The 21,811-nt window shown below is 36.8% G+C and overlaps 2 protein-coding genes across 2 annotated transcripts in view; both read left to right on the top strand.

Annotated features, from left to right (window-relative positions):
• Positions 1–830: 830 nt before the first annotated feature.
• Positions 831–1,787, top strand: LOC102801819 (tripartite motif-containing protein 2-like). The gene has a single exon (XM_085499490.1). It carries the CDS (start codon positions 831–833, stop codon positions 1,785–1,787), a length of 957 nt encoding a protein of 318 aa, XP_085355616.1.
• A 3,308-nt stretch (positions 1,788–5,095) lies between these two features.
• Positions 5,096–21,811, top strand: part of LOC102801706 (uncharacterized) — a 40,172-nt gene continuing 23,456 nt past the window's right edge. The window contains exons 1-2 of the mRNA XM_085499098.1: positions 5,096–5,411; positions 7,715–8,318. Of these exons, the coding sequence (XP_085355224.1) occupies positions 7,738–8,318 (581 nt within the window). The 5' untranslated portion in view covers positions 5,096–5,411; positions 7,715–7,737. The remainder of the gene's footprint in view (positions 5,412–7,714; positions 8,319–21,811) is intronic.

Here is a 21,811-nt window from a genome sequence, read left to right as displayed (position 1 = left end):
AATACCTTTGGCGTGCACATGTAGTCTATTCAATAATACCCTGATTACTATTTATAGTCATGCTGTTTGCTCATACAACAATACCACATTTAGGAAACAATGCTCAGCGGGTTGACTTGACTACTGTGGGTTGGGTAAATTGAATTCCAAAATACGGCATTGAGGCACTTATAACTTATAAGGCACTTATAACAATTATTGAGATGTGAATGTCCGCCATATGTAGGGATGGTTATCAGGAAATATGTAAGCCAATCCACAGATCAACTGTCCATTAACGAGATGTGAAGGTGTAAATGATATTAGGTCACCAGAGTTCGATGAGATGTAGGATAACGGCCTGTTATTCAATGGCGATTCAATCATAGCGAGGAGGTTTTGCATTTCTTTGTGGGATATACAGGACTGATTAATTGATTGATTGATTGATTGATTGCTTCTGTGAGCGGTGCCTGGCTAGGTTAGTTGAAAAGACTGGCCAACCTAGCCATTGTCCTCTATGTAAACGTGAACACGAGGTTCAAGTATCTGATCTTTCTATAAATGCTGTTATCAAAGAAATATCTCAGGCTTTCTATGACGAAGAAACCTTGTCGTTGAAGTTGAAGTTGATGGAATGTGCAGCCTGTGAAAAAGGTGAAATAACTAAGAGGTGTGTGGATTGTGCTATGAATATATGCGACATATGTGCAAATGCACACTAAAAGTTCCCATCTTGTCGATGTCATCGTATTGTGAGTCAAGACATGTACAATATATCAAAAGTTGTTGACCCTTCATCAACCCAGGGCCCTAAATATTGTGAAAAACATCAACATCAACAGATCAATATGTGCTGTGTGCAGTGTGAGGTAGCAGTCTGTGCTGAATGTATAATTATCGACCACCATCTTCATAGCCACAAATATTTGAAAGATGCGGCAGATGAATACAAAGAGGAACTTGCAGTAAGAGTAGTGAAACTTAAAGACAAGGAAGCTTCTACAACTGATGCTCAGGTCCTGGTGCAGACTATATCCGAGTCACTTGAAAATAATTTAGCTTTACAAAAGAAAAAGTTGGCAGAGCACACCGAGACGACAATAGAAAGCATCACCACTAAAGTGAGAAAGAATGCCAAAAAACTTATGGAAGAAATGGACTTGAACTATACAAATAAACAAACTGATTTACAGGTACATTTGAAAGAACTTGAATGTTCTGGGAGTGGATTGAAATATGCTCAAGAGTTTGCTGAGCACTTGATTCACTATGTGAGTCCCACACTGCTGATATCTTCAAAGACCGGAATAGCATCACAATTACAAGAACTGAACCAAGTGAAGGAGCGGCATGAATTGGTAAATGATGACTACATAGAGTTCTTACCTTCTGGTGAGTTTTGTTCAACAGGAACACTAGGAGAACTGCTTTCCAGAGTGCCATTTGAAATTGCAAGCATCTCACAGGATCCACGAGTAGGAGACAGATGTAATATCATTGTATCACCAGGAAACGCTGACTTATCCACCAAAGTCAGGGCCACACCTATCAATTTTGTTAAAGCTTTAATGAAGACATCGGATGAGAATACTGAAGATGTTCAATTTCTTGACAATAAGGATAATACTATCTCTGTGGTGTACACCACTACAATGATGGGTGTACATGAACTCTCAATAACAGCTTATCAAACACATATACTGGATCACCTGTTAAGATCAACGTGGCTCCTCAAAAGGAGTTATTATGTAAATTTGGTGGTGATGGTTCGGGAAATGAACAATTACGTCATCCATTGGGAGTAACCATGACAACAAATAGAAACATTGTAGTGTGTGATGCTGGGAATAACAGACTGCAAATATTCACACTTGCTGGAAAACATTTGAAACTTATTAAGTTTACAAGTTTTGATTTACCATTCAATCCATTTTATTCCACAGTATCCGATGATGGTGACATATTCATGACAGATTCCAATAACAAACAGGTGGTTGTGTGTAATGAGAACGGGGAATTGGTTAGAGTGTTCGGCAAAGATGAATTACAGTGTCCTCAGGGGATTGCAATTAGTCCGATTGATGAATATGTTTATGTTGTAGACAGCAGTTGGGATTGTATCAGAATATACAGTCAAACGGGAGATAAAATTACTTCATTTGACAGCAGAGGTAACGGGGATATGCAGTTCGCGTCGCCGAAAGGAATTGCAATCAACAATGAAGGTAATATTATAGTTGTTGACCAGATAAATAATCGTATCCAAGTTTTTTCCAGCGACTACACATTCATAAGAAAATTTGGAAAGAAAGGTACTTTTGTCGGTGATCTGAAAAGACCCAATGTTGTTGATACAGATGAGGATGGTAATATATTTGTCTATGATTTTCATAATCACAGGATTCAGAAATGTCATGCATTAGGGAATGTAATTGAACGGATTGATAGATGGCAGGATGGCTTAAAATCTCCGGTAGGTATTTGCGTTGCCAATGACAAACCGTTTGGTAAGGTAATAACAAGCGAACATGAAAGTGTCTTAATTAAAATATTTGTTAAATAACAATGCAGATAGAAATAGGAGACCACTAAAATGAAATCATGTAGTCGATATATGTGTTTAATTTTGACATACAGAATATAAACGTATATCATGACGAATCAAGGCCAGCCATGTTATTGTGGATAAGTCAATGATCAATAGGAACAGAATGTTCAACAGAATGAATTTATAAGATTTATTGGGCAAAATCTTATCGATATATATAGTTTTGAAATGGTTGCTAGGCATAAACATGGCCATTTTCGCCCAGCAAAGTTTCAATTATGTTTACGTTTTTCAACGACGCAGTTTTCTGGTGTGTTGTTATGGATGCTGGCTTGGTTTCTCGGGACCTCACTCATTAGACGAATCTTCATCCAATCTATTAGGCACCATACCTGTAGCTTGTATATTCTGCTTACATTAATTTGTATTCACAATACTATTTAACAAGAATATGCAAATTCAAAATTATAATATTGCAGAGGCGGCGATACTAAATTAAATTAAATCTTAATATTAAAGACACATTGAAAATAACTACCTTGCATGCATGAATCTGGTTAAAGCATTATTTCAATATCAAGATTTCCTACTAATTTAGAACAATGGCAAGTACGTTTAAAGCAGGGTGGTAAAATATTGAAATTGCCATTTTAATGTATTTAAAATTCTGACAATACCTTTGAATAACAGTGTAAAAAATCAGATCTGATAATAAATTACCACCAGCTTTCCATATACATTTACAATTTACAAATCAAAGTATACCACTACTTTTTACTGTTTTGGTCTCAACGCTATAAAAAATGTAACCAATCTTGTTTATATGGAGAAACGTGCTGTTATATTTCTCAAGAGGATATTGTATCTTGTGTAAATACAAACTTTGTGACCCCGATTTATTTTGTCAGATATTCATGAACTGAGTTCAGAACATTGTACAACCAAATAATCAAGTTCTGACCATCCCTCCATAAATATAGTGGTATATTAATTATGTATGTGCGCCAGCTGACTGTGTATTGAGCCTTCATAGAATAAAACAACCTGTATATGTCAGTGAGGGCGCAACTCATATATCCATGCGTGCCTTATTTGACACACCCGCTAATGCTATAAATTGTTTTCTGGAATTTTGAATGGGGCGGATCTGCTCACCATCCCTCGCGTTGAAATTTTGCATAACATAACATTCATTTTTATTTTGGTTGGGGCTGCCCCCACACATTTGGGGGGGGGGTATATTTTTTTCACCACCCCCCACCCACCGCCCACCGCCCATGGTGTCGCAGCCACTGCTGTTGCTGTTATACATTTGTGAATTACATACTGCATATGTTTTTTTACCAAATGTTTTCGTGCAGACGTCACGTCATCTGTCACGTCATATACCACTAATATTTCAGATTCATTGTTTACTCTTGAAAATAACTTAAATTTGCTAGTCATATATCATATAACACAACTTTCAATTCACGTCGACTATAAATAGAGCAATGGCACAACTCGTTTTTTAAATTACGATAAAAACCATAATATTAGTAACCCACTTTGCCGTCATTAGCCACGGACCATTTTAGCATGACCTCAATAATACAAAATATCGTTGTTCACTACAATAGCTATCTGATGCATGGATCGAGTTATCAGGATCAATTTCCGCCCTCACAGTTCATTCTGAAATGTGCACTGCACTGCCACCAACGTTAACAAATGTACGACTTAGGAGTAACTGATGTTGCCGATGGCTTTTCCACAGGCGCCGAACATCAAAACATCATCCGGATTCAGCCATTATCATCACCAATCCCCGATCACCCCATCACCACCACCACCACCACCCCCCGGGGGAGAGATACTTGCATAGAAGTGCAATACGGGGTGTCATTTCACGTTATTTTGTTTAGAAGTGTATGGTCATTTATCAATGTTTTGGTTTAGAAGTGTGTAGCATTTATTTACTTTTTCACAGGTCCTTATATTCAAAGTAAAATACCGGAAAAGGCTGAATAAAATGCATCGCCCGGATGCGCTCACTGGTTGCGAAAGTTGTGAGCTGGGTGGGTTTTTTTTCGCTGAAAACACTTGTGTTTAGAAGTGGGTATATAAATAGAAAAAAAATGGTTTAGAAGTGAGTATGGTTTACGAGAAGTGGGCTTCACACCCTTACCCACTCAATGTGGAAGTAGCCCCCCCCCCCTCCGGCTCCAACCACCGCCAATTCCTGGTTACCTCATCAGCACCACCAATTCCTGCCGCCTAAATTATAGTACATTGTGTGATCAGTAATGCAGTGGCACATCACATGGTTGACAGTCATACAGCCCATAATACTTCTTACCATAATGCCATATTGTTCATATATATTCTGTTTGCATTGTACATTATTCTTAAAGTCACATATTTCATGAATATTGGATACCCTCGAGGTTTCACTTTCTTTTAATGCTATTGAATGTATAACATATGATAAGAAACGCCTATGGTTTTTATCTCCGACATACGTAGTCCGTTAAAATCAGTTGCGAACTAGGGAGTCTGATTATCACTCAGCGGAAAGCAAATGTACTAACTGGATGAATCAGCTTCCGTGTTTGCGTTCTCGGCCTAACGTATCTGACGACATTTCAAGTAAGGAAAACACCGGGTATCCGCCATATGGAGTGAAGTCAAAGGCTAAATTCATCGTAACCCACAGTGCCGAGATAAGTGAGCACGTGGAAATTGGTATTCAATACACTGGCTGCAGTGGCTATACAGTGTATATACTGTATAGAGAGTGTTGCTGCCGGTCAGATATCCAAAGTACGACAACTTGAACACATGTGTTATTGACGGCCTTGCTAGTTAACTGCTGTCAATTCACAGTGTAAACCTGACGAAGGTAAGTGTCTGAGACATGTTATAATCACAGAGATCTGTCGATCTGTGTCGTTAACTAGGCTACATATTATGCGAGTCACGTTTCAACTTTAAGTACGCTATTAAGTGTTCATTTCAACAACTCGACGTACTACCTACGGAATGTTACATCATGATCGAATCCCTTTCAGCCAATGAGTGACCCGATCGCCAAATAACAGAGCTTTTACGTCCCGTACGTTGATAGTGATGGCTTTTTTATTGTTCCAATCCCTGCAAATGAATACATATATTGTATACTTTATATTCTGTATTAATTTAAGTATCGCACACTTAGTGAAAAACTTTGGATTATGAAATTTATTCAAATTACAAACAGATAGAACAAACTAAACAAACAAACAAACAATAAATAAATATTTTGTTAAATATACACACAAAAAATGTACGTTTTTGCACCCAAATATAAAAAAAAATGCTATGATAGGGTGATATATGGCTCACACCCACACATATGTCCTATACATGGAGAAATCGACTATTGTGGATTCATGATTCATTACAGACTTAAACCCTTAGTATTATGTGAGATTTGCACATCGTTCCGCTAGCGGCTATCATGACGTCATCACCCGATTTATTGTAATAATATATAGTCGCCTGGTGTCTTTGTTTCTAAATCACCTCAGCACAGGGACTGTGTGTTGTCACGGTATCAACTGTGACGTTTTATATTTATGTATTTGGAGAATTTGCAATCCGCTAGTAATATTCGCGATGATGAAAACTTTGTGTTGAGCAGTTCATATGACGCCAGGAATTTATTTATTTATTTATTTATTTATTTATTTATTTATTTATTTATTTATTTATTTATTTATTTATTTATTTGTTTGTTTGTTTGTTTGTTTGTTTGTTTGTTTGTTTGTTTGTTTGTTTATTTATTTATTTATTTATTTATTTATTTATTTAATGGCTATGTTAGATCTTAAGCGTAATAATCGGGACTGAACAGATAAAAAACATTTCAGATCTGATTTGAGTGTACAATCGAATTTTATGTCGGTTACGAAGAGACTTGTCGGTTGCTCGTTGTTGGAATTGTGATTCTAGGCCACGGTATTATTCTCGCATGTAATCCTTACACTCACTATCAATGTCACTCTACACATATTAATGAGAATCTTTCCAAAATTAGACGACAGAAAATACCTGCACTGGTAATGAAATCGCCCCATCCATTACGCCAACATTTCAGAAGAAAAAAACACGCTTTTATTTACAATTGAGCTTTCAAATGATTCTCGTTTCAACTAACTTTTGCAAAGTTTATAAATGAAATAGACACTAGTAATAACAGCAGCCTCTGGCATCTCTAGTCTCCAGCAATTTTAATTACTCATTGCTTTCTGTAAATTAATAATATATTGAAAGTCTGAAGCTCATCCGTTTTTGTTCAGGGTATAATTAAGGCTTCTGTGACTATGAAATTCATTGCTAGACCGCCAGGGGATCCATTATTAACAAGTAGGCGTAACCATTTTAAGTAATTTAGGATTAATTCAATAATTAAGATGTCTATTAACATGAAATTTAAGAAAATAATATGAGTGTTCTTTCGAAGCAAAAAATGTAGTATTTATTACAAAATAGCAAGGTCTTGTGTAATTGGAAGTCATGTCAGGTTAAATACGGAAGTCTTGTTAGTGTGTAACTTATAATTAATTATGCATTAATTGTGATTGAAATCACGCACGTACAATGGTTCGTGTCCAGATCTCGCGAGACATAAAATGACCACTGAGAAAATCTCTTTAACTGCAGGAACTGAAATGGGTGTTTGTTTTCTTGAAATCTGTCTAACTTGTATATAACGCTGGTGACATTATGTAAATCGAACAAGTGTCCGATTTCTCTTTCTATTTGTCATGCTGACTTTCGAAACCTTTACCAACAAAACAGCATAATGTCATTGTTTGTTATCTAAACATGTAGCTAATGGGAAATTATTGTCAAACCCATTAAAATGTACAACATATTACACCGACATTTCGATTCAAAAGATTTAAAACGGGATATGTCTTTCAGAAATGGTACACATTCTGTAGGTCTAGAATTATTTATTTGGTGTCGATTGCAGGATTTCCCAAGAAGGGGCAAACTATTCTTTTGTTTACCCCTAATATTGTTCATCTCTATCCCCCAATGGCGGAGAATTGCCCACCCTTACATATGAAATATCACCTGAACGGTTGAGTAAAATTTATTATTAAAGATCGTTCTAGTAATAACCGCAGTTTCTGTCCTCGTTTTTTCCACCACCAGCTGTAAGCGATATTTGCGCAGTAATGGCTGTTTGCATTGTGTGTGGACTGGACGCAACTGAAGACAGTACCACGGTGGATCTGTACGACGGCCGTTCATCTGTCTGTCATGCTACCTGTTTCACGTGTTCTCGGTGTTCTGCAGGGTTGACACGAACAACGTACCAGATCGGACTGATAAATAAAAAGTTATTCTGTGAGAGACATTACAACAGTGCTTTCGAAACGAGCGATGGTACTTATTTGAAAGAACTGCGACAACTGAAAGCCAAGTGCTTAGGCTATGCCGTCGCCCGCCGTAAGAGTTCAACGGCGTTTCAGATACAGGTGCCAGTTGAAGCGTGCTCCTGCCATCGCGCGCACAACATTCGACATGTACACGGCTACTGGATCGAGTGCTGGGAACGGGGTGACAATGATCCCGGTAACAAACCCAACGGACAGCGTTCGGAAACAGAATTTCACCCGACTTCGTACGAACAAGAGATTTACGGGAAACACTTTTACGGGTCGGATCATTCAAATCATTATACTGATGACAGCGAGTTAGGTCCACTGGTGCTATCGCTAAAGCTGGAAGCACATGAAAGCCGTGAGTACTTCAGGTAAGTGTATCCAGAAAATAAATATAGTAATATCCGGCCGGGGTATAGTAGAGAAACTATGCTAAATCACATTGATATGACATCATTAAAGCGGGGTAGTCGTCACCTGCGCATGTGTCAGTCGGCCATAGCGTGTCATTGTTTACAAACAAGCGTCTACCCATGAGCCTTTTCGTTTTTAGCGAACTAGTATGTTGTTATTGTCGCCTGGGTCTCAATTCCCGCGCGTGCGCATGGGACGAACCTCCCGCTTTAAGTTACGATAATAAAATTTAGATCGGCAGTCGCTAGAGACACATGGGGCCCATGCAACGTGTGCACCGCGTATAAAATACGTTATTACGTGGATTCCAAACGTCCTGTGTGGCGACAGTAGACGCCACATTGTTAACAATTCGTACATATTACCGATTATTCCAAAATTATATCATGATTAACCCGGAGTATGACTGTTTTCAGTTAAAACGCGTCTGGCGCCATTGGGGAAAATATGTTTGTTTCCATGGAAACAGCCATAGTCTCCACTTCAGCTTGTTTCTATGTTGTCGCGTGCTTGATGTAACCTAAATAGACATATATCATAGATTAATGCAATTTGACTTTTTCTTAATTTCCTGGTTTGCGAGTTATAGCGACATATAAACTGAGGACCGTAAGGCCTGTGATTTTTTTTCCCAACACACCAAATATATTGTAGTTATTACGTGTGAGCAACACACGCACCCAACCTACTTACATATATTATTATTCAGTAGTTATCGACAGATGTGTTTGTTCAGCTAATGTTTTATGAAAAAAATCCCACGTAATAGATCGTTGCCTGCATTAAGGTCCACGTAACCTCTACTAAAGGCAGTCATTATTCAAAAGGAAAAAAATATATTCAAATTTTCTTAAAAATGAGAAAAAATCAAAAGATAACCGAATGTGTATAATCAATATAAACAATTAGAACACAATTTCCAAACACCAATATCTAGATATAGAATAATAAATCAATATTACATTGCACCAAAGGCAGCTGTTTTTGTCAATGGTTCGATAACCATGGACTCAATACAAAACTATTTACAATATTATGCCTGATTGGCTACCCCACCTTAACTTTATACATTTGGACCAATTAAAGAGTAGCTTGTTTGTTGAAAAATTCTGCCTTGTATATATGATTCGACTCAAGTGTAACCAAGCAACCACAGTTTCCAAATGTCTGCACTATATGATGCGTGCAAACACCACAACAAGTGCATATATACCCAGTCCCATTGCACGGCGGAGGTTGCTCACATTTTAAATATCGGATAAACGAAGTGTCAACAAATATTATAGGCGTCGTTTCCCACGCCGCGCCATTAAGATGTGCGCAATGGAACACGTGACCAGTCGCCATACTTTTCTTTACATTTGCATAATTTTGTCATTCATTACATCGTTCTTCTTGACAACACTTAATGAACTTTATTATTTTTTTTCACCGGATATCGCCTTCACCTGTTGTTTAATCATACATTATCGTAAAACAATATTCTGACTACCCTATTTGTCAAGTGATAATTGATATTTTATTGTCACATCCCCGTGAAAGTGAGATGAATTGCAAATGTGATATTTCCCCAAGAATATGATCACTGTAAAAAAATGCAAAATTGTATCGATGAATAACTATTTCTCCTTTTATGTTCAAATAACAATACAATGAAGACTTTCCGTTTTAGGCATTGTGAAATTCTGACGTGTTGGGGGAAAACCTGAAAACAACTGATTTTGAAAAGGAAATCATGAAAAATATTAAGAATAATTAACGAAATGTATTCTATATGCACACCAACGATAATTGTCTTAATTACCGATAACACAAGATTATAACTGAAAAAAAATAATATGCTATATTATCTATACGTTTGCAATTTATTTATCTTGACGTAGTGTTAAACTTACAAGTCTGTTCGAAGCTTCGTTTGGTGTTTCAACTAATGAGTTTTTGTCATATGATCCTTTTCTATCTCCGTTACACAATTTCAAATCGCTCTTTGACAGTTTCTCAAACTAGACTCTGCCGATATTTATGTGACGAAGGCGAGGCTATGATTACAACAATATATGTAAAGTCGGGTATCGAACGCTAGATAGAACTAGTGAGAATGTGGAGAAAACACGTCACCCCATAAAAGGGAAGACGCGCAGTGACGTGTAGCTAGGCGATTTGGCGCCGTGCGCGAGCGACATAGTATTCACCTTGCCGTGTGTTCGGTCTTGTTAACTTGCTACGTTATCTATGAATTTATCATGAAATAGCATGGAAGACAATAAACTCTGATCGATGAGAAAAACACCATGCGTCACGGTCACATTTGGTGAGTTTTAACATTTTGGGGATTTGTGTTAAAGCGGGGAGGTCGTCACGTGTGGGGATTGATGCACGCTAAAACCGCGAAGGCTCAGTTGATGACTGGGCTGACGACTCCACCGTTTTAACTTTCGCCAACCAAACTAGACATCATTTTGCCAGAAAAAGACAATAATTGGACTGGATTAGCCAGAAATAACGATGGCGTTTTAGAGTGTTGATATTTTGATGTGGTCTGTTGGAAAACAACTTTTCTTTAAAGCGGGGGAGTCGTCAGATGCGTCAGATGGCCATAGCGTGTCATTGTTTACAAACAAGCGTCTGTCGCTAGGGATTCAATTCCCGCGCGTGCGCAGGTGACGGTCCTCCCGCTTTAAATGTTAGGAGTTTAAGAATCGACATTGCTGAATGTTTTCACGTTGAAATAAACCCCGACCTCACGGGTCTCCCCAGTGTGTCATCGCCTGAGATAACTGCTTTGAGGACGTACGACGAAATAATAGCGTAAATAAAATGAATGCGTTTGACAAATAAGTAGACGGTTTAACATCAGACGAATACGTGTATTGTGTTCAACTATTCAATTACCTGTCATGCTATATAGAGTATATTAAATTGAGAAACATTAGTCAGTTGAGATATCAGTCAAGGATACAGTCTGTGTAATATTGATACGATACAATTACAAGTCTCTGACTCAATAGAATTCAGGCATCTTGAGGGGAAGAATGGGGGCGGGGTATTCCACCGAAGTTGGATGCATCCATCTCCAACAGAGCTGTTCAGTTCATTCATTACATCGTTCTTCTTGACAACACTTAATGAACTTTATTATTTTTTTTCACCGGATATCGCCTTCACCTGTTGTTTAATCATACATTATCGTAAAACAATATTCTGACTACCCTATTTGTCAAGTGATAATTGATATTTTATTGTCACATCCCCGTGAAAGTGAGATGAATTGCAAATGTGATATTTCCCCAAGAATATGATCACTGTAAAAAAATGCAAAATTGTATCGATGAATAACTATTTCTCCTTTTATGTTCAAATAACAATACAATGAAGACTTTCCGTTTTAGGCATTGTGAAATTCTGACGTGTTGGGGGAAAACCTGAAAACAACTGATTTTGAAAAGGAAATCATGAAAAATATTAAGAATAATTAACGAAATGTATTCTATATGCACACCAACGATAATTGTCTTAATTACCGATAACACAAGATTATAACTGAAAAAAAATAATATGCTATATTATCTATACGTTTGCAATTTATTTATCTTGACGTAGTGTTAAACTTACAAGTCTGTTCGAAGCTTCGTTTGGTGTTTCAACTAATGAGTTTTTGTCATATGATCCTTTTCTATCTCCGTTACACAATTTCAAATCGCTCTTTGACAGTTTCTCAAACTAGACTCTGCCGATATTTATGTGACGAAGGCGAGGCTATGATTACAACAATATATGTAAAGTCGGGTATCGAACGCTAGATAGAACTAGTGAGAATGTGGAGAAAACACGTCACCCCATAAAAGGGAAGACGCGCAGTGACGTGTAGCTAGGCGATTTGGCGCCGTGCGCGAGCGACATAGTATTCACCTTGCCGTGTGTTCGGTCTTGTTAACTTGCTACGTTATCTATGAATTTATCATGAAATAGCATGGAAGACAATAAACTCTGATCGATGAGAAAAACACCATGCGTCACGGTCACATTTGGTGAGTTTTAACATTTTGGGGATTTGTGTTAAAGCGGGGAGGTCGTCACGTGTGGGGATTGATGCACGCTAAAACCGCGAAGGCTCAGTTGATGACTGGGCTGACGACTCCACCGTTTTAACTTTCGCCAACCAAACTAGACATCATTTTGCCAGAAAAAGACAATAATTGGACTGGATTAGCCAGAAATAACGATGGCGTTTTAGAGTGTTGATATTTTGATGTGGTCTGTTGGAAAACAACTTTTCTTTAAAGCGGGGGAGTCGTCAGATGCGTCAGATGGCCATAGCGTGTCATTGTTTACAAACAAGCGTCTGTCGCTAGGGATTCAATTCCCGCGCGTGCGCAGGTGACGGTCCTCCCGCTTTAAATGTTAGGAGTTTAAGAATCGACATTGCTGAATGTTTTCACGTTGAAATAAACCCCGACCTCACGGGTCTCCCCAGTGTGTCATCGCCTGAGATAACTGCTTTGAGGACGTACGACGAAATAATAGCGTAAATAAAATGAATGCGTTTGACAAATAAGTAGACGGTTTAACATCAGACGAATACGTGTATTGTGTTCAACTATTCAATTACCTGTCATGCTATATAGAGTATATTAAATTGAGAAACATTAGTCAGTTGAGATATCAGTCAAGGATACAGTCTGTGTAATATTGATACGATACAATTACAAGTCTCTGACTCAATAGAATTCAGGCATCTTGAGGGGAAGAATGGGGGCGGGGTATTCCACCGAAGTTGGATGCATCCATCTCCAACAGAGCTGTTCAGTTTGTGACAAAACTGTTTTGTATTTTTAGACATTTTGATAGAACTTGTACTTTAAAACTACATATATTTGTATATCAAATTCACGGGAAAAGCGGCGCCATTTTGTTTATCCTTTTCACCAACAGTCCTTTCTTGTCATCACAAATTCACAAAATAGTACGGTTTATAGTCTGCACTTTCCTTTAGAAGATTGGGACAAAAAAATGTTGTCTGTTGGCTCTAAAATTAAGGTTCATTCCCAGAAATATTGAAAAGTATGAGAAAAAAGTGCAGAAAAATTTGGGCGAGAAAGTCTGGTTATAGTAAAGTTATAGTATGTCGGAGCTGTTTCTTGTAAGCCGGTCTCGTATCACATCATGGATTTCCGGCATCCCACGCACTAACACAGAACGCATACTGTATGACATTTCAGTAACGTGCACATTCCTCAGTGATTGAACTATTCAATAAAGCTGACGAGAGACAAATCGTTGATTTGTTTTTCTCCCGACTCTATTCATATTGAAATTCTAAATTTATAAAACGAATTATATTTTCTCGGGAAATTGTACTGGAAATTGTACTAGCGTGTTGCAGCCGGTTTAATAGCGTACAGTACATTACTCTAATAAGTTGATTTCATTTTTATGATAGGAAATCTCATTTTACATCGTACTACTCTTTATTATGCATATTTATTTCGTTGAATCGTGTCCTAAATTCGTGTTTTTGACAGATGTGTATGTCTGTGTTAGAGTGCACGCGTCAGTGTGTTCATGTCAATCAACATATCCCGGTATAAGCTGCCACACTGTGACGTCATGTGCGAATGTCTGACAACAAATGTCGCTCACTAATCAGCACTTGCTCACAACTTTGCCCATACCAGCTGTTTTATTAAAGCGGGGGAGTCGTCATCTACGCATGCGTCACATGGCCATAGCGTGTCATTGTTTACAAACAAGCGTCTACCCATGAGCCTTTGCATTTTAGCGTGTGTTGATATCGTATGATACATTCAAAAACAACAGCAGCGCATAATGACCTTACTTTATCTTCGTGCGTGCGAACGCTGTTCTTGCCAACTAGTCATTGCGCATGCTTACGTGCGCAAAACGTAAACAAGTGAGACGGCCTACAACAACACGGGGAGGTGTAATAATAAAGTAACATTTTAACGAACAACCCCTCCCCATTGGTCAATTTATTGAAATACGTTTTTAGGAGACTGGGAAATTAATCCTTGCATTAAATATAAGAAAAGTATATATTCATTTTGAAAACATATACAGCTATATTATTGATCATCTTTGCTTGCACGAGCCACAGCAATAAAAGTGGCGTGGCTGCCATCTGGTTTAATCCGTTTGGTGTCTTTGTAGGAACGATATGATATGATTTTTGTTCAAATGCGCATGCGCTTTAGATTCATCGTGAGGTAATTTGTAGAGCATGCGCACTAGGCTATCATTATTGCATCGAACAGATAATGCAAAGATTGCTACCAAAACATACTTTTTATTTTATGATAAGACATACCATACTGTTTTACTACAATATCAGACAAAACTATTTAAAGGGCGGTAGTCGCCGCGCCGCGTCCTGTTCGATATGGGACTCATAGCGACGTACACAACGCGTGTAAAATATATTGTTTGTTTACATGAAATTCAAACACGCGCTGCGCGACGACCACCGCCCTTTAAACTTGTTACAAAAATACGGAACTATTTGAACTGAATGTATGCGTCATATCATATTAATACCGTTTAGGTCAAAACTAACATCGAGTTTAGAGAAAACTTCCAACAATTGATAAACACCAACATTTTACCAGGCACATATGTACCGTGAAGACCGCAGTATGTCTGTCGTGATATACCGCAAAACATTGAATTAGGAAAGCATATAACCATGTTGTGTTTAGTTTACAGTGCAGTTATTGCGCTGCGGAGGGAAATTGTAAAAGTCGAATGCGGGAAGACTCATAAAAGAACAGCTCAGCATGCCGCCGCTACGTCAGTTAGACATTTGTGTAATCGCTGCATGGAATAATCTATCACGACGTTGAAGGCACAATGCATGATTCATGCACCTGTAGTCGCAATGGTCGTCATGGTAACTGTTTAATTGCCATTTAGCTTCTTGACAGAATAGCAGGTGCTAAGAATTGCCCACAGCTCACGGCGATTTAGTAAATTAATGTAAAAATATAAATCACCTGTCTGTGACGCGCTTTCTCGTAATGCGAGTTTAATCTTACCATTCTAATGACCGGAAATGGGTGTATGCGTTCTGTCATTCACAATGTTTTTTTACCGTAAATCTTCTAAATTCTGCGTCTTTTAAGATTGATCAACACAGTTTCACGAACGCGATGGTGTCGCATTGGACGCGATGGTTTGGCAGTAGACATGCAGGATTTCTGACATGGCTATGATCCCTCCACTAATCAGATCGCCAGATTCACGATTTATATTCTCTGTATACATTCAGAGAAGTTAGTTAGAAAATGGCTTTGTCATCTGATCTTGATTGACTGTACCGCGCAAAACAAAATAAAATTTAATAAATTGTTGCCATGTTAGAAGTCGGTTATGTATAAAGGGCGTTATGGTCTGTTTATTATCGTCGAACAAACTACTGAAACTGTCGTTTCTTTAGAAATGAATCCATAGTACCTTCTATTTTTTTTAAATATAATTCCCGACACACACACAAAAATGAAGACATTTTCTATTTGTGTTTATTCGAAAATTAGGAGCCTGGAGGACGCTGTTAAAAAAATGTAGCAGACAGCAAAAACAAAAGAGAAATGAGCCACTTAAGAATGAAAATTTAGATGAAATAAAATTGCGATGTGATGATATCGACATGAAACAAATGTTGCATTTTTTAATATTGCCCAGTAAACCGATTTTCAAATGAACGATCCCTAATTGAACACGTCGTGTTTCATTATTCTTCCATAGATGTATTAACTCGTATGACGTCATGTTTCGTTTTTCTTATTGTTTCATATATTTGACAATGTGTAGCAATAAACGATTTATTCATGAAATCGTGGAACTATATTAACCGTAGAAAAATGTAGCTGCAAAGTGTAATGTATTAGTCAGTAGTGATACAATTGATATATTAGTCAGTAGTGATACAATTGATATATTAGTCAGTAGTGATACAATTGATATATTAGTCAGTAGTGATACAATTGATATATTAGTCAGTAGTGATACAATTGATATATTAGTCAGTAGTGATACAATTGATATATTAGTCAGTAGTGATACAATTGATATATTAGTCAGTAGTGATACAATTGATATATTAGTCAGTAGTGATACAATTGATATATTAGTCAGTAGTGATACAATTGATATATTAGTCAGTAGTGATACAATTGATATATTAGTCAGTAGTGATACAATTGATATATTAGTCAGTAGTGATACAATTGATATATTAGTCAGTAGTGATACAATTGATATATTAGTCAGTAGTGATACAATTGATATATTAGTCAGTAGTGATACAATTGATATATTAGTCAGTAGTGATACAATTGATATATTAGTCAGTAGTGATACAATTGATATATTAGTCAGTAGTGATACAATTGATATATTAGTCAGTAGTGATACAATTGATATATTAGTCAGTAGTGATACAATTGATATATTAGTCAGTAGTGATACAATTGATATATTAGTCAGTAGTGATACAATTGATATATTAGTCAGTAGTGATACAATTGATATATTAGTCACGGTTCCTTAATATTTTTTTGAGGCTGCTCGAGCTGAATGTCAGTAGTTAGCAAAATTGAGACTGATCTAATTACACATGTAAGTTAACGCGATACATGTATATCATTAAAAATGCATAGTATTCCTTCATTGGTGCATAATATCCAAGTGCCCAGAGCGTGTTTCTGTGTCTCCACGTATACGAGAAGCGAGCGAGAGCGTGAATATTTTATCCGACAGAGAGTATGATGTCACCAGGTCTGGAAGATTCGAAGTCCGTCACGGTGCCCCTGGCGTTTATCAGGAAATTTGTTCATGTGTAAATCGGATTGTAAATACATTGTCGATTGCAGTTGGTTTTCAAAAATGTGACGTCTTTAACGTATACGCGAAAAGAATAATACTTTTTTACAGTACTGTTCTAGAAACAAATATGTAGTCCCCGGGTTTAATTTTAATGGATTTGGTGTTTGGATTTTCACTAAGTTTTAAATTCACTGGATTGTGAGAATAAAACAGTAAGATATATAGTTAACTTTTTCACATTCACTAGGTGTTGATTTAGCGCATTCGACTTGGAATAACAATAAGCGAAAATTAAAGCTGCAAGCAGCATTACGGGTTACAAGCAAGTTATTAACTTAATGTGGTTTGTAAATGTAATCTAGATTACAATATGCAGATTTACAATAACTAATTTACATACAGCTATTAATTATATGATCGTATCAGAAAAATTCACCTGTACAACAAATATCAATCATGTGATCAAAATTTAAATCTTGATTGATCTGATCTGTCTCAGCAGCAATTGTTTTTACGTCTTGGTAACTGGAATCTCATTCAATTGATATTTATCCACAAATGACATGTAAATGCTAAAGTGTCCTATTTAGATGTTGTCACACTGAATGTGTCCTCTCGCTTCTCACGTCCACCAAACGTAGTCAAGAGAATCTTTACAAAAGGTAATCTTAACTTTGATTTCAGTTGTCCAGTGTCTGGTATTTATTTCCTCCAATGAAAACGTTTATTGCGACAGGAACGTTCTAGACTCGAGTGTGCTTCCCAATTACCTATGAATGATGCATGATGTGTTAAATGTATACTAAAAAATAAATTGTAAGTATTTTGCAGCTCATTGCTGTCTGTAATACAGATGATTATTTTTACCTATACTTACAGCAAAATTTAATTTGTTTCTTCTTCTTAAAATCCAATATGGCAGGAAAAGGCATGTGACTACTGACGTTTTATCTGTGAAATAGTAGCCCATATATCAATTATTTGACAACAAAGAAATCTAAATGTCTAGACTCTAGAAAGTGTTCAAATGGCAACTTCAAAAACAAATTCTAGGAAGTGCTCAAATAAGGGCAAATAAGCACGGCAAGGTTGGGAGTATGACGTCTAGTTGTGCACACAAACGGCTTCACAAAAATTGAAATGAGCAACATATTTTCACGCAAAATCAAAGACAGCTACCAAATCACAAGACTGGTCAAAATTTGGCCACAAATACTACATGTACAATTCCAAGTCGATTTCAAGTCACGAAAAACAAATACTCAAAATGTTTGCAATTGTTGAGGAAATCGAAAATGGCGGCAAAAACATGTCAAAAACTGGTCAAAAAATATGTCTGCTCTCTGAAGTAGTTCAGTATAGGGATGCAACATGTCAAATTTAAAATCGATCAGCTAACTGTGGCGTCAGTATCAACTTCCTGTTTAGGTGAAAGTTATGATGGTAGTCAAACCATGTGGCAAATCAATGAGAGGTTGGCAAACAGTAATCCATATATACACAGATGTTATATTAAATTTCAGATCAATGAGTTTGGATGGTTATGAGGAAGAAGATTTTCAAGTGTGTTTTGTTGTTTTCCACCCTTTTCGCGTTTTATTCGGGAAATGGTTAGTACCTATAACAGTAATGCTACAACAACAAAATCAGAATGCTTATGCTCTCTGAAAAGGTTCAAAATGACAACTTTGAATTCAGTTTCATAAGCCCGAGCCTTTCAATATATTATTAAACTTAAATTAAAAATTTAGAACAAGCTAACCGTATCTTGAAAATTAAAATTTAATTCATCCATCCCTTCTATTACCATCTTTGGATATCCTATCCTACTAGGTAACCTACAACTCACAATCCAGCAAACCCTTCAGATACATCCTCAACTCTGTAGAGCTCCTTCGATTTAGCATACGACAATATGTCCCTTTTTTAATATTAAAAATATACACACAAATACACTCTATTTAAATTCAATTTCATGACCAACTGGCATCATTGTCCTCTAAGAACATTTGTTATCAGATTTTGAAAAACAATTCATTACATCTATTACACTAAACCACTCTTCTTTTATTACGACTAAGGCAACAACATTTCACCGTCTCAACGCCCTCATGGCTTTGGTGGTGTTGCATTTATTTGACAAATATCCTTTATTAAATATATTACTAGGCTTCTGAATTGTAGTAAAAACATTACTATTATCAAAATTAATATAAAGGATGCTTTACTTATTATCAATAATGCATATATTCTAACTCTGATTATACTTTCTCTGCCTCTCTTGATGCAATACATGGCAGCATTAAAAATATCAATCTACATCTCACATCATTCATTCTGGTGACTTAAATGCATCTCTCTTCTTCCAGAGAAGATGACTGCTACAGACAAGTCTTTTGAAGAATTTTGTCTTCTACATAATCTTTAAATCTCTTCAAACTACCCCAGCATCTCATCTTACAAATGAGACAGACGCTTCACAGATCGGTTACATTATTCCCTGGTATATGTCTCCTGTTCTCAAAATTACAATCGCTGAGCATCATCACCCTAAAACATTTGATCATGTTCCATTCCACGCAGTCACAAATTTCTCAAGTGGTAAAATGTTATTATGTTTCTCTTAAAATCAAAATCTGCTACTGCTCAAAATAGATTTAAATGTAACTGGAAGAAACTAGATAAGGATCTCTACAGAAAGACGTGGGATGACCTCCTCTCTTCTTAATCACTCATAATCAAATATGGACACAAATGTTGCAACCAGTCACGTGATCAATGTACTGAACATGGCTGCATGCAGCCCTTCAAATATCCATTCACAATAAGGCTATAGCAATTAATTAAACAGACACATTATAACTGGAAGATAGTGGGGTCCCTGCAGTTATGACAGAACCTATGTAAATAACTGCGAATATTTGATGCCAAGAAGCGACATTATGTTTACAATGGAATCATGTTGACTGAAAGTGCTGTTTATATAATAATTAACTCATAACGTAATACCACCAATAGCAATCATACTTCACTGGAATAATCGTACAGAAGAATTGCGAGAGGACATCAACAATGAACAGGTGTAATTTAATTCTACTCTCATCTACGACTTCTGTGTAAACAGTCTAGATCATATCACTCCTGTTTCAGCAAGTTATCATGTGAGGTATTTGACATTTGAGTTATCATTTGTAGTCTTAACCATAATAAAGTTGCTGATAACTTGGACCTCATGCAATAAAGCCATTTATTTTCTTACTAGTCTCATTAACATTATTCTAATGAAACATTGGCTACTTACTCCAATAAAAATAAGCCTTCATCTGTGGACTGTATCTTCAAGATGTATGCCAAAAATATATTTCCAAAATGTAAATTGGTCATATCGGTTGTTCTCCAAGCTGCACCAATTACGTTGCAATAGTTTCACCCCATTATCTAAACCGAATACGACTTCTTGCTATGATTGATGAATATTCTGCTAGAGAAATTTGTTCAATAAAGTGCTACAATTATCTATAATAAAAAAACAGCTGCTGAATCACTTAAAATGTGCAATGAAGTCAACCTGCAGGTCGAATCAATTGTCCACCTTAGTGTATCAAGAAAGACAAACAGTAAACCTGATATTAACCTTGCCATCTCTACCGGCTGCACTATTCAGGTGTTGTTGGTCACTCTGGTATCATTTAAAAAATGTCAGCAAAAATATAGAATATGTATGTCGTAATTAGACCTAAAAATGGCTTAGATTTTCACTCTTATATCTAAATACATTTCTAAACTTGAACGTTTCTAAGGAAAAACAATGAAAGACCTCCAATTCTTTCCAGAGTCGCCCTCAGCAACATCTGCTTGGTATTAAGCCAATTGAATCCTAAGACCTAGTAGGTCATCAAACTTTCCTGCAGGATTATCTCAACAAACTCCACTTCCCTTGAATATCAAATCATTAATCGTCAAATAACCAAAGACATAACAATTCATTCCTGGTGTATGCACGTCCAGAGGATACTTTATAAGTGGAGTCTTCCAGATATATTATTATTATTATTATTTTATTTCCATTTCTCTAAAGAAATATACAATATATATATACAATTTTTCATAACCCATCTAATAAATCTTGATGGAAATCCCCCACCACTGGGAGGAGGCATGGGTTGAAGATTGATAGCAACATTGTTAGCGCCCTCAATGTCATGGCGCTTTCCTACGTTCAATTCGCGGATTCAGTGAAGTTGGTAGCTATAGGCTAGAACACGTTTGCCAACCAGCACGCGAACCTCTGATATCGCTCATTGATCAGCACTAGCTTGTGCAATTTGCTGTGACAACACGGCCCGTAATCTGTGTTATTAACAGTCAGATACATGTATTTTTAATAATGACAGCAGCGCACCATTAGAGTGCAACTGGCCGATTTTTGGCAACCAATTACAGCGCACGCGCGCAATACGTAAACAAGTGAAACGGCCTTGCGCCTATACAGTCAACATGTGCAATGTGTCATTCACTCGTTGACCACCATTCACGTATTTGACAGCCATCAACACATTATTCATATCAATTTATGAACGGAATTACAATGTGATAAAAAGACGTTTTCTTA

The sequence above is a fragment of the Saccoglossus kowalevskii genome, chromosome 5 (genome assembly GCF_978046115.1).
Source record: "Saccoglossus kowalevskii chromosome 5, keSacKowa6.1, whole genome shotgun sequence".
NCBI classification, from domain to species: Eukaryota; Metazoa; Hemichordata; class Enteropneusta; family Harrimaniidae; genus Saccoglossus; species Saccoglossus kowalevskii.
Note: the sequence above shows the minus strand (reverse complement) of the source record. Positions and strands in the feature narration are given on the sequence as shown.